This window comes from Leopardus geoffroyi, chromosome C1 (assembly GCF_018350155.1).
Source record: "Leopardus geoffroyi isolate Oge1 chromosome C1, O.geoffroyi_Oge1_pat1.0, whole genome shotgun sequence".
In the NCBI taxonomy this organism is placed as follows: Eukaryota; Metazoa; Chordata; class Mammalia; order Carnivora; family Felidae; genus Leopardus; species Leopardus geoffroyi.
This window is the reverse complement of record NC_059328.1, coordinates 18,516,864-18,531,834: the sequence shown is the minus strand read 5'-3', so window position 1 is coordinate 18,531,834 and position 14,971 is coordinate 18,516,864. Positions and strand designations below refer to the sequence as shown.

The following is a 14,971-nucleotide window of genomic DNA, read 5'->3' as shown; positions in this document are numbered from 1 at the left end:
ATTGTATCTAGTAAGCTGGCTTAATTTTCTTATTTCTAACAGGTTATTATGGATTTCCTTTATGTGTATGTATCATCTGCAAAGAGCAGCCATTTGGTCACTTCTTTTCCATCCCCTGTTCTTTCTACTGATTTTACTGCACTGGCTAGAATGTTTCTAATAAAATAGCTGTAGAAAGTAGCTGGATAATAGCCATGATAAAAGGCAACCTACGTATGAAATTTGCTATAGGTTCTTAGATGGCTTCACCAGGTTAAACATTTTGTTTTGCCGCTGGTCCTATTTTGCTAAGAATGAGAATTATGAAAGTTCTTATCAAATTATTTTATCCACCTACTGAGAGGACTATATTTTTTCCCCCTTTAATCTATTAAATGTGCCGAATCACCCACTCATGGAAAAAAGTAGTCTCAAGTAAAACACTTTTACCCCAGGTTACTATTTATTTTCATGAGGGGGGGAAAAAAGAACCTTTTATGATAGTGAAAATATACTTTATTTTTTTAATACAATAGCTGCCAGCAATATACTGGTTCTAGAGAGAAAAGAAAATACAAGCATTCTATAATAAGCTTTCATTTGCCTTTTCAAGTAATTCTAAAGAAAATATTCCAATTCTGTTCAACATTATGACGTGGGGAGTTGAAATTTTTTCCATGATAAAAATATAATTTTGATGGCTCCAATCTTGATCATTTGTAAAGGATGGAATAAAAAAAAAGCCCATACAGTGTATCAATAATGAATACTTCCCTCTCAGAATCAAATACTGACTATAACCAGTATAAGAAAATGGTTAATCAATAAACTTGATGAAATGTGTATCAAAATGTTCATGAAAAAATACATTGCTATTTCTTCCCATTTTTTTTACCTTGCAGATATTTTCTAAATGGAGATTTTAAATGTACAGAAATAAAAGCTATCTACATAACTCTGGAGAGATTCAAAACTCAACAGAAGTTAAAATGCCTAAACCCTAGAGTTGATCAACTTAGTGTAAGAATGTCAGAAGTCTCTTAATTGCATACAGATTGCTCAAGAATTTAAACATAAATTGTGTAAGCTGAGTTACCAAGAAATCAAATCTTATATAATTTTCATCACAAAAGCCAACAATCCTAATAAAAGATAGGAGGCTAGAGAATATCCGCATCTACATTAAAAAAAAAAAAAAAAGGAAGTTATATCTGCTGAAATAAAGAGCTTTCCAACTGTTAAACACAAAAATGTCTCAGAATTCCTTGGAAAACAGAGTTTCCATTCAGAATCTAATCTTGTTGAAGGGGAAGGTAAGGGGTTTAAATGAAGGGGGAAATGATTCAGTAGTTGTAGAAATAAATATCAGATGATCCACATTATGTCAAATCATACACTAATTGCCATGAAAACTTTTATGTCCTAATATCTCCCAATATCTTAAGCTATGACCTTTCCACAAGTACAAAATGGGATTTAAAAAAATGTTCCAGGATTATTCTCTTTACTAGCTTTTTGTCCATTTGCCAATCTCAATTTTATCTATCTTCCCTGATAAAGTAGTAAGGTCTTTCTACATCAAAATCAGAAGAGAGAAACCTGCCTTCCTTAGGTATCCAGAGGGATAGCCAAGTATAATCATGGGATAAATTTTTAAAAGACACTGAAGAGAATAAATATCGAAAGTGGAAATACTTCACAACTGAATTTCAGAATGTGTTTTCCATCGCTCTACTTTGAGGAATGTGCCGCTGTCCTCATTACCCTCTCCTCTGCACCGAGGCCACCATTCACTTGGAAGAACAGACCCCCTTCTCTTGAATCTTTTTCATACTTCAGGCTACGAAGCCCGGCTCAGTATCACCTGAATGCCAACTTACCACTTAGAAAGTAGGTGAGAATTGGCAATGTGCTTCCCGGTGCAGATGTGACATTTTCACCCACTGAGGCTATAGAACCTCTCAATGATAACCTGAGTGCTCTTCTTGGAACCAGGTAAGTCATCATCCAATATTTAATTATAAAAAGGTGGGTGCCCAAACTTTCGATCACCAATAAGGAGTTCTAAGAAAGGTAAGGCAAAGAAACTTCCCTGAGCCGAACGGAGACAATATGGAGCTCATCCTTCTATACCAAGCAATTACTCATAAAAATGCAGTACATTTATAAAAATCAGGCTGCTTCCATAACACCAGTGCTTACTGAATGTTACCACATCAAAGTGGGGGGAAACACCGCCACTTTAAAGCAATAATATACTTGAATTTCCAAAAACAGCCTCTGAGAAATAGCACTTCTTAAACAAGTTATGTATAAAAAATTACCAAAAGTGTATTCGAGTCACAGCCATGGTCTTTGGAGCAGTATTTATAAAGTACGTTTTTAAAAAATGAATAAATACATAGCAGACTTTTTGTTTTATTTTTGCCAAGTTCATCCTCCCCTGTCAGAGCACAGACCATCCCTCGTTTAGGACTTCAATCTAAAAAACAAGCATGCAGAGTGCCATCCCTCAGTGCGGCTTTAGAAAAATTTAATTGAAAGACGTACAATGACTGAGATTAGGCAAAACTCGGTAAATGCGTTCTCACCATCACGACTACAATTTAGTCCCAAAGGAGCGAACCATCCTCCAACCCAAAGTTTAACAGTAAACGGGAGTGGAATGGGAAAGCTCGTAACGTGTGTTTTATCTTGTTTTTAATATAGGGTGGAAAGTGCATTGTTTAGATGATCCACATTAATTAAATATGTTTTAGAAACAAAATTCTACTTGCCATTTTGACAAACCCACCCGACATTCCTTCGGTTAATATCTGTGAGGGTTAATCTTTACAAATCGTTATACTGCGACAGCAAAATCAACTAAAGATCAGTTTATGTAGTGTTGCTCAAAAGATCTACAGACAGCAAGGTCTATGCTTACCTAAAAAGGAGCTTTTTAAATAAAGGAGGAAAGCAATATGGTTCCAAATGAATGGCACTGGGCAAAATACATACCAAAAAAAAAAAAAAAATCACAAAAAAAAAACCAAAACAACAACAAAAAAAAAAAAAAACACAAAAAAAATCCACCATACATTTAGACAGAAGAGCAGGTGCCCACTGGTTTTTCTCATAGGGACTTGAGGAAGACCTTGAGAATTATCATCTCTCTCTCTCTAAACTTTTAGCTTCTACATAGTGTCAGATGTTACAACTGGTTTGAGGGATAAATGCTTTCGGGCAAAAGTAAAAACCCACGTACAAAAGTGAAACGGCAAAGTTTGTAGTGACTTTCTGTGGAAGGCTCTCTTCACTGGTGGGAGCACACCCAGGACAGATTATCCTGAAACTGACGGATACGGCGGTATTCTGATATGGTGGCGATCCCTTCATATACGAAATACTCTAAAATTCCAAACATACATAAATATTCCTTGTACCACGCATTGTGCACCAGCTGGGGGCTGACTGAGGAGGTCACGGTTACTATGTTCACACATCAACACTCAAAGTTCCGCCGTCTACACAAAGTGAACAGACACAACAGTGAGGGTTCCGGAAGGATGGCAAACGACCTCTAAAGTGAAAAGAGCGTGATGGAGTGTCCCCAGATGGGGGGCCGGGGAAGGGGTAGGGGCAGGAAGGGGAGGCAGGGTGAAGAATTTTAACATAATACTGCTTAGGAGTGTGTACTTAAAGACAGCTACTATACCTGGTCTATCCTTGATCCTAATCCTGAATAACTGCATGTTCATGCAAAATAAGATTTCTACTTTATAGGAACAGGAGCAGTCTGTTAGGAAAAGCATGTTCTTAGGGGAAGACGTGAAGTCATCTCTCTCATAAGTGATAGTTTACTTGGTGAGTCTTTTGGCTACGTCGCTATATGCTATTTCAACCTCCTTGTCACTGGGACAGGTATTGGTAAACTCATCCCTGCTGTAAGCGTTAGTTAGGTATCTCCAGATGCCAGCCATCCCTTTTGGAATATCAAAGTTGCGATATTTTTTGGCCACCACCTGAAAACACAAAGAGATCGAAAGTGAACATTTATTTTCCATGACTTGTACACCAGACATATCTCCAGTTTGGGGACAAACTAATTCCAACAATCTCTGAGAACTGCTTCTATTGGAGAAGAGGTCACCTTCATCCTAACTATAGTTTTAAATAATGACAGGACTGCACACGACATCAGAACTTCAATAGTGTCACAGTGACCGTAAACGCCTGCTCTGGGGATCCAGGGAGGAGACAGCCAAGTGCCATTGCTCGATAAACACCTTAAAGCGCACATGCTGTTTTAGACGTCCGTTTTCCTTGGTCTTGACCTTTACTGCACAACTAGTGCTTACTCCTATTGTAGTTAGCACAATGTCTTACACAAGAAATGCTCAGTAAATATTTTTTGCCTTGTACCAGATGATCACAGAACAGAATTTGACAATGTAAGTTTGTGTAGCAAACTCCAATTCCAAGTTACCTGCTACCTTTTTTAATTTTTATGCAGCCATAGGAAAAAATATTCTTCTTTCTCATATGCCTCAATTTTAAGACACAATTTTCCATTTAATTAACTCTAAGGCATTTCAACCGTTGCCTAAATAGCATTAATTTCTACTGTTCGGGGGTTCCTGGTCACATACAGAAGATCGAGGAAATTTCACACACAAAGAAAGCGCTATCTCAATAAACAGAGAAGAGCCCCCTAATTGCAAAGTGACACCACATCCCACAGACCTACCTTGACAATGTGCAGTTTGGGAAGCAGGTTGCAGTCAGCTAATGTCATTTCATTGCCATCCAGAAATTTACGTGTAGAAAACTTAATGTCCTCCATACTGTTCTCATCAATTTCATCAGGGAGGGGAGAATTCAGATATTCATCCAGTTTCTGCAGGGTTTTCAAGAGACCCCTCTCCAATGCTGAAAGAAAGATGGGGATACTGTAAGAAGGAAAACCACCCGAGCCCCAAAATAGAAGCGTTACTCTTCCAGCCCGTAACTACTTTATCAAATGCTTACGCCGAACTAGACAGACAAGGTTCCTGCTCTCCTGGAGCTTGTTTACATGGGGCCAATATGAGACAAACAAATACATTTGTTCAGATAAATACAGAAACAAGCGGGACAGTTTCAGAAACCGGAATCCGTAAAACTTAATAACTAAGCGCCCCACTTACAAACACACTGTGGCCCAACACAGTTGAGGTTTAAACCAGAAAAGTGAGTGAGAAAAGACAAAACCTATTAATTCAAATCTAGGGAATAAAATCTTGCCATGACGGAGATTCTTGCCCTGAATTTTAACGCCTGCTTCCCCAGGAATATTTGGATTTATCACCAAGAAACATGTTAAGAAACTCCAATACAGACAATCCAAGCAGAAAACCCGAAGTTTCTGCACTGTCATGTAACACACAAGAAGCCAAGAATAGCACGTTTTATAATAACATGGAAAACACAGAGGTCAGATTAGTGAGTTCAATTTATACTGAATCAGGGGGCTCTTCAGCCAAGTAGATTAAGATGCTATGATTGTTATAATTCAGAAATTAAGTGAGACAGAGCCACCCCTGTATACCTGATCAAGGTTAAGGACCTTCAGCAGAGGGGGTGGGAATGTCATTGGAGAGGACTGTGGAATAACACAGACAGGTCTCCTATTATCCCTTCTTATCCTCTGCCTTCCCAATCTACCTCCCCCCCCCCACCCCCCACACACACACACCCTGAATGGACGAGCTCACACTGATGACTACGGTTGCTTGGCCATAAAAGAAAGTTAAATACCCTGAGGTGACAATCAATACGGTTGTATAAGTTTGAATAAACTTGGTTCCATTAGAGAAAAAGACAAAGTTTTCATATGCTACATATTAGGTATTTCACCAGCAACATAAATATGTCCTAACCCAAAACGTCTTCTTCCCCATTAGTCCCACCCACTCATCCCTTGGTCCCTTCCTAGCAGTCCAGATAAAAGATGGCAGTCTTAGCTGGATAAAAGGGGCTGTAGACATAAAAAGGAATAAATGGATTTTAGAGGTACTTAGGAGATAAAAACCAACAGAGCTTGGAAACAAAACTGTACATCAAGAAAGGACAGACAGGTGCCTGAGAGGCTCAGTCGGTTAAGCATCCAACTTCGGCTCAGGTCATGATTTCGCAGTCAGTGGGTTCAGGCCCCATGTCGGGCTCTGTGTAGAGAGCTCGGAGCCTGGAGCCTGCTTCATGTTCTGGCAGCCAGATGCAGGGCTCAAACTCAGGGACCATGACATCATGCCCTGAGGTGAACTCATGGACCGTGACATCATGAGCTGAGCCGAAATCGGATGCTTAACCAACTGAGCCACCCAGGCGCCCAACACTTAAAAAAAACTTTTAATAAATAAATAAACAAACATTTTTTTAAGTTACTTTATTTTATTTTTTAACGTTTTATTTATTTTTGAGACAGGGAGAGACAGAGCATGAACAGGGGAGGGTCAGAGAGAGGGAGACACAGAATCTGAAACAGGCTCCAGGCTCTGAGCTGTCAGCACAGAGCCCGACGCAGGGTTCGAACTCACGGACCGCGAGATCATGACCTGAGCTGAAGTCGGACGCTCAACTGACTGAGCCACCCAGGCGCCTCAAAGTTACTTTAAAGTCAGTATCTGACAACTGCATACCTTGTAGTTTTTAATATGGTTTTTTTTTTTTTACACTCTACCTGAAACGTTTTCTTTTTTAATATATAATTTATCACCAAGTTAGCTAACATACAGGGTATAGATACAGTATGCTCTTGGCTTCGGGAATAGATTCTCAGGATTCATCACTTACATACACACTCAGTGTTCATCCCAACAAGTGCCTTCTTCACTGCCCATCACCCATTTTTTTAATATGCTTTTTAAAAATATGTATTAGTTATGCTCAGTATTTTAATATGAGCATTGTTAGAATTTTTAGAACTGTTAAATTTTTTAATTCGGGGCTGGTTTATATTAAACTAATAGTCTACTAAATCCTGAACTCCTTCCTTCTAATTCTTGTTATTCAATTAATACGTTATTCTTGTTTCCCCAACCACACTATTTTTTCTTTGAAGGTGAAGTCCGTGTCTCATGCTTCTGTATATCGTCTAAAATTTATGGCACTCTAGTCAAGCACAAATTAAATGCCTGTTCAACATCTGCCCCAGACTGAGAAAGGCTAACAACGAAGTATAAAAGTTTAGAGTTTCTTAAATGTCTGGAGAGGGTTCAAAAGGAAATCATGTGAAAATGTAGAATAGATACTTTTAAAGTCAGACAAGTGGAGAGATTTGTATCTATTACATCTTTGTGGGAAGCTGAAAACAGAGGCAGGAACTGCGTATTGCTAGGAACATTAGAGCCATTTTAAAATGTAAAGAAGAAACGGTAAAAATTTTTTACTTAGGTAAATATCAAATTGGAATGTATGTATGTCAAATGATAGGGGACAAGCTCCAGAACAAAGAACTGCCTATTTTATTAATAAAAGGTCACTCCAGCCATAGCCGGAATCAAGTTAGTTTATTTCTTAGAGCAAACAGTTAAGCAGGAGGGCACTAGAACCCAGTAAAATAAAGTTGAGGAGTTAGCAGAACTCAATTGCAACCATGGAAGTGACAAGGAATTAAGCCATTTAAAAATAGATCAAAAATACAAAGGCAATTAATATAACTTTTTGATTACATCCAAGTTATCACCATGCACACAGTCATCTGAAATGTCAAATTTATAAATTAACAAGAGAATGAAATGTGAGAAATAGGCGGGTTAGTGAGGAGTCCAGGGCTTGATGGAAAAGTTTTCACGGTTATACTTAAAAGGGCTGGGGACGGGCCAGCAGAATCTCAGGACGGTAAAAAAAAAATAAATAAATAAATAAAAAACAAAGCTTCAATATGCTTCCTATCAAAATCAATGAATACAGAATAAATACACATTAGATACAATGACTTGTTCTTTGATGGGTTTATAGTGAACAGAGTCACCGCCTCTATGGAGGAGAATACTGCCTGAATTCAAACACTGAAACAATGTCTCCAATGGTACTTGAGGGGAATGACAAGTCTGGGCAAGTCTATGATCTCCAGGCTACTCTAAATTCATCCTTTTCCTGAACTGGTTTTCAAATGTATCCAACAGAAAAATAAAATATCCTAAATCTACAATATTTGAAACATAATGCTTATCGTCCCAGAGATAATAAGGCACAGACTAAACTTAAGAACCTAGCCAAACATTACAATTACTATTCTTTCCATCCTTTTGGACTTAGTAAAGCATCCACAATGAAGTTGAACTGCTGTACCTCATTAGAATGTGAATATTCATTAAGAATCTCAGAAAAAAGGGTATAGTAATGAAAACAAAGAATGCTGAATTACTTTGATTCAATTTTTTATGAAACAACACAAGGACGCCCAACAAAACAAAGAAAAACAGAGGTGCCGAGAGGTACTACAGAGCATCATTCAATAAATATAATGAAATTTTGAAGACAAACCACGAAGGAATCTAAAGTTAAGAGAAAGAAAACGTCAACATTAACCACTAGAAGGCAATAGCAAGCCATGAGAAACTAGCTCTTGTCTTAGCACTGTTACTCTCTGATACCCCTGCTGTGGTAATGCTGATATCTCTATGAAGGTATTTCAAAAGCTCTCCAAAAAAAAATTAGTACTTAATTACAATAGAGGCCATACAATTAGTTTTAAATTAATTCTGAAAATCGAAACACCCTTTCTTGCCTATGAAAATATAGCAAAAATTTTTACACACACACACACACACACACACACGCCAGGGTCAGAAGTGTGGGGAAATGAATACTCTCACATTAGTGAGAATATAAACTGGTGTGGACTTTTGAGGAACAAAACCTTCTGACCTATTTAGAATGTAGCACAAGGACACTGTGACTGGCATCACTGTTTGTCATAATAAAAAACGAAACAAAAAACTTGAGACAATCTATATGACTATCAACAGGGAAATAATTAAATAAAAATCCTTATTATGGAACACATTAAGCAACATTTCTAAAAACTGAGGTAGATCTATGACCTCCAAGCTACTCTAAATTGATCCTTTTCTTGAACTGGTTTTCAAATGTATCCAACAGAAAAATAAAATATCCTAAATTTACAACATTTGAAACATAACGCTTGTTATGTTTTTTGATATGGGAAGGAAGACTTCTACAACATAATATGTGAAAAAGACAATAGCAGAATGTAAAACACACATAAATACACACTCATACAATGTCTGCAAAATTACATAGAAAAAAGGATGAATACTAACTGTTGGGGAAGAATTTATATAAGGTTATTAAGAAGGACACTGAAATTCCATTAAATTTATTTCTAAACTATTGTAACTTTTTTAGTAAGCATACATTACTCAATCACTGTATAATTTGAATGAGTAAATGCAAGGCAGAAAGCATGAAATGTAACACGATCATGCTAATTTCAATAAAGGGTAATCTTACACAAACAATTTTTAAAGGCCAAGTAGAAAATAGGGAGTGGTAATGAGTATTTAAAGATGATTAGATCTACAATTTGGTTACATAGTTACAATGGTAAACAACCACCCTCTGATTCCAAACACTTCGGGGGGGGGGGGGCACAGCCAAGGAAGAGGGGAGGAAAGATGAATTTTGAATAAAAAGGAACTAATTAGAACTTACAGAGATCCCTTGCCTCCATTTAAAAATAGGAATTTGGACACTATGAAATATGCCTCAGAACATATAATGGCGGGTTTCATCACTGCCAATTCATTGAGCTCTTAAGAATATTATAAATATCAGGGTGCCTGGGTGGCTCAGTCAGTTAAGCGGCTCTTGATTTCGGCTCGGGTCACGATCTCACAGTTAGTGAGATCAAGCCCTGCGTCAGGCTCTGCAGTGACAGTTCCAAGCCTGCTTGGGATTCTCTCTCTCCCTCTCTCAAAATAAACAAACATTTTTTAAAATAAGACTATTATCTAAAGTACCAACACCCTAATAAATTACCTATTAAATAGTTACATTTGGGAACTTAATAATTTATATAAATTAATGAAATCCCAGAACTGAAGAAAAAAAAAGTAGATCTGCACAAGCCCTACCTAATTCATTCCCATGAGAGGAATGACTATTAACTTCTTTTAATGCTTCAAAAGATTACACAAATCTTCTCCCAATCAACTTGGACATGTTACCAAAAGAATTAACCTTTCTCTCCCTTCCTTCCTTCTTCCTTGCTCCCTTCCTCCCTCTCTCCATACCTACCATATTTCCCTTTATTGTATTCTTTAAACCCTATTTGTTTATTTTCTACCCAATCTAAGTGCTGACCCTTCTCGTTCACTGGCCCAATACTGCAGTATCTAGACATCTAATCCCTCACTTAGAATTAGGTCTTAAAACTGTTCAAACATACTGAGTTTTGTAAAATACTTAATAGGCTGGTAAAACTAATCAAAACCTTGCCTACCCCGATTTACTGTGTAAAAATGACAAATTCATCTCCACGTAAGCAGTTTATAGTTTGGGGGAAGAAGGAGAAGCACTAATTTCTTAGGCTTATTTAAGGCATTTTATTGCACTAAACAGATAAGACATCTGAAACATGTATATATATATATATACACACACACACACACACAGACACACACACATATACATATACTCAGTAAGCTCCATAGTAATTTGGAATACTGTTTTCTAAAGTCCCAGGGCAGTGACAGGCCCTATGGGGGAAGGTTGCTTGGCAACTGGAATTCTTATTTACCAATAGGTAATTTAATATAAAGCCTTCTAAGTTATGCACTGTCTGATCCATTATGTTGTTTGTTCTTAGTGGTTACAATTCTAAGGACAGTAAGCGTAGGTGGCTACTTAAGACAGTAACAAATTGATAGGAAAAAATAGAATACACAGTTATACTTAAGTGAGTCACTTTCTCCCCTGTTCTCTCCCCTCCATCCCATCCCCCAAAGCAATTGTTTGGCGTGCGCGTGAGTGTGCGTGCGTGTGTGTGTGTGTGTGTGTGTGTTTAAGCAAATATATTTTTTCCCCTTTCCTCCCCACTAAGTGTCAAAAGAAATTCAACCACCCTCCAGTTTCCAAAGGCTACGTGGAGAAATAAAAACATTATGAATTTAACTCTGAGAGTTCAAAGAAATGTGGGCAAGAGCATCTGGATATAAAAGGGCAGTTTCACGGAAAGAAGAGTCACCTGGATAAAGGAAGGGGACAACAGAAGATACTGTGTGTGGACAGGAGGGGCTCCAATGTAACGGTTTACTTAGTATCTAAAAGGCTTAGACTGAAACATCCATCAGAAAAAAAACCCAGTTGGGGCGCCTGGGTGGCACAGTCGGTTAAGCGTCCGACTTCAGCCAGGTCACGATCTCACGGTCCGTGAGTTCGAGCCCCGCGTCGGGCTCTGGGCTGATGGCTCGGAGCCCGGAGCCTCTTTCCGATTCTGTGTCTCCCTCTCTCTCTGCCCCTCCCCCGTTCATGCTCTGTCTCTCTCTGTCCCAAAAATAAATAAACGTTGAAAAAAAAAAATTAAAAAAAAAAAAAAAAGAAAAAAAGCCAGTTACTTAGGAAAAGTGCTCCCAAACCCAAGGCAATTACTGGAACACATTTAATAGCTACAAGCCAGGGCTGGACACTAAGACTGTTCCCTCCCTCCCTTTGTAGGAAAACATCGCATGCAGTGAATATTATCCCGGAAACCATTGAAATTCAATACTAAATTATAAACTGCTGCAATTTTAAAATTTAATAATAATAATTTTTAAAAAAGCCTGAATAGCTTGGAACTCTGCCTACTGAAATAACATCAGAAAATTAGCAAGTGTTTCAACTTTTTAAAAGATGTTTATTCTTGCTTAACCAGCACTGTTATTTCCCCCCTTTGGTGTCCTTGTTCATTTGTAGCCATAAACTTCTACCCAAAAGAACCACACCCAGGTTACCAAATTGTCTAAAACTACGATGGATTCAAGTGTCTTTAGGAGCTGGCGTTTTGGGTATTGTGATTACTTTTAATTAATAAACACTAACGTTCTCTCCACAGAGTTTTATCCAGACAGAACGATGCTGGATGCTTTGATGCCTCTCAAAGAGAAGAAAAAGAAAAATTACTGAATGGTGTAGTTAAGACAAGGTTCATTAAATGGGCCCTCTTTCCAAAAGACCTCCCTTCACCATATATAGTTTCGGTAAATGAAATAAGATAGTGTCCTTCAATAAATAAAAGAAGGAATTTGGGGGCACCTGGGTGACTCAGTCGGTTAAGTGTCTGACTTCGGCTCAGGTCATGATCTCACGGTCCGTTGAGTTCGAGCCCCGCGTCGGGCTCTGTGCTGACAGCTCAGAGCCTGGAACCTGTTTCAGATTCTGTGTCTCCCCCTCTCTCTGACCCTCCCCCGTTCATGCTCTGTCTCTCTCTGTCTCAAAAATAAATAAATGCTAAAAAAATAAAAATAAATAATAATAAAAGAAGGAACTTATATCTGTACTACCCTAAACAATACTCACCATGAAAATATGACTTAAAACTAAAATCCTATTTCAGGATGCAAGAAATTAGGAATTATACTCCCCAGTATAAATGCCCTCTTAAGAGTCCCTCCCAAAATTGCTCTTTAAGGATAATTATCATAGAGGCGCCTGGCTGGCTCAGTGGCAAGAGCACATAACTCTTGATCTCAGGGTCATGAGTTCAAGCCCCATGCTGGGTATGGAGCCTACTTAAAAAATTTTTTAAAGTAAAAATAAAAAAAAAATTTAAAAAGGACAAGTATCACAAAAATCCATCCAGGCTGACTTTAGGCTGCCAGCACCCAAGAATAAACAAAAGATTTAGTAATAATTTAAATGAAGTTAAATCAGTCTATTCCAAACCACCACAACCACAGAATCCATGGTTTCTGATGCACCGTTAAGTCTTTGCATAGTTCCCCTTCATGGTAACTTCTCAGAAGACTGTGAAAACAATTTGTTCAATAAACATTTTATCACACATCCACTATATGGCAGGCACTGTACCACTAGCCCCAGACAGGAAAACGACAACCTCTAATCAACTTGGAAAGCCAGTTTTTAATACTTAATGGGACTATCTGGACTCCAAAGTAACCATTTATAATCACCGTATAACGGGATTTTTTGGATTTATTTGAGGGGGTTTTTTGGTTTGTTTATCTGCAGTGGTAATCCAATCGTCTGTGGGGTTTTTTTGTTTTGTTTTGTTTTTTTTACCTTCATTAGCCTCTGGCCTTGAATTCTTGATATATGCAGAGAATTTGGCAAAGATGTCCATTCCAGCAGTATTTGATTCTGGGTGTTTTGGTGAAAGCTTCAAGTACCTGGCGGGAAAAGGTGATAAAGGATTAGAAAGATCCTCCAGAGATCTGTTAGTGCTGAGTTCTCTCAATCCACAAACCATCGTGCTACCAGTTACTAGACATCTTCTAACAGTTATGACTCTAAGAAATGCCATCATCTGTTTTCTATGGTATTTTTAAGATGTGTTTTTTCCTTAGGAAACAAAGCTCTGCACAGTGTTTTTGTTCGCATATTAATATTCTTGGCAAGCAAAGGGCATCCGCGCTCACTTCCATTTTATAAATTAGAACGCTGGGGAAACAGTCTGCTTGCTCGGAGGTGGGTGCCAAGCCAATGCGGGTCTTAGAAAGAGAGCTCCAGAGCAGCACTGTCCAAAAGAACTTTCTGTAATGAAGGAAGTATTCTATATCTGAACTTCCCAGTAGGGTGGCCACTAGTCATGTGTGGCTGGCTATCTGGACAGGAATTTCAAGAAACCAGTGTTACGTCAAGTTAAAAAGTCCCCTTCTCCGCTTGCACCAGCCACATTTTAACTACGGAGCTTTCTCAAAACAGAGATGCCAACCAGATTCTTGGTGTGTGCCCTGCCCTGAACCACCCCATGCAGCAGTGCCAGAGAATCCCGACAGCGGGAAAGATCAGGCATTTTGGTCAAGACAAAAACAGCAGGAAGCGGACCACTCACTTCAATCCCACGCTCGGGATTTTCCAAAACCTTCCCTGTATTAGACATTGTAAGGGTGGCACTGGGCAACAGGAAGAGAAGTTGCCCGTAATTTTGCTAACAAGTGTTCTGTTGTGTTGTTACAAAGTTGGTCTACTTTGACATGACACATAGCTTTACACACACACACACACACACACACATACACACACACACACACGTGTATTTTGCATATTTAAATCCCAAACACACATACTCAGTGTCTATTTCTTGCTCAAATTGGAAAATACATGTGAATACTCAGCTCCTCCCTCTTCCCTTGGGCGGAGTCGCACGCACTCAGGGAGTTGGCGGCCACAGGAATTCAGACCATCAGCACCCCAGGAGGAAGACAGATTCATCTCCTCAAACGCCCTGCCAAATTTCCCTGGAAAGTGGGCCTGGGGGAGTAAGACTTTGGAAAAAATCTGACATGAAACTCCAAACTTTGATTTCCTCAGATATTGTAGGATGCGGTCTTTCCACTTCTTTAAAATTAAAAATGAAGGTGAGGTATTCTTAGGTAGAAATTTAATTTACTTGCAAGCTATAGTTTCTGGTTAGCTTTTACATTCATATTTTTTTACATCTGCGATTCTGAAATCAAGGACAGGTACATCTAAAAATCTGGACAGAGGACTACATGGGTAAGGAGATTATAAAGTATCTACTGAATACTCATAGGCTCCATTTGTCTTTCATTTTACTAACTCTCAATTGTGAAGCTTAAAGATTTCTCTTATAAACAGAAATATTTACAGAACAAATTCTTCAATGAATGATGAATTTCATACAGTATAATGTATACTACATTAATAATATATAATAATTTTTTTTTTTCCCTCTTAACTATAGAAAACCTTACCCTCTCTTTCTCTCTCTCTTTTTTTGCCCCCGGCTTTGGGCTGAAAGAGTTAATTCCAGGTTCACCTT

At 38.3% G+C, this 14,971-nt stretch overlaps 1 protein-coding gene across 1 annotated transcript in view; it reads right to left on the bottom strand.

Annotated features, from left to right (window-relative positions):
- Window positions 1–477: 477 nt before the first annotated feature.
- CLIC4 (chloride intracellular channel 4) overlaps window positions 478–14,971 on the bottom strand; it is a 65,626-nt gene continuing 51,132 nt past the window's right edge. Inside the window, exons 4-6 of the mRNA XM_045482223.1 lie at window positions 13,249–13,355; window positions 4,709–4,890; window positions 478–3,983 (exon numbers count right to left, since the gene is read on the bottom strand). Of these exons, the coding sequence (XP_045338179.1) occupies window positions 3,819–3,983; window positions 4,709–4,890; window positions 13,249–13,355 (454 nt within the window). The 3' untranslated portion in view covers window positions 478–3,818. The remainder of the gene's footprint in view (window positions 3,984–4,708; window positions 4,891–13,248; window positions 13,356–14,971) is intronic.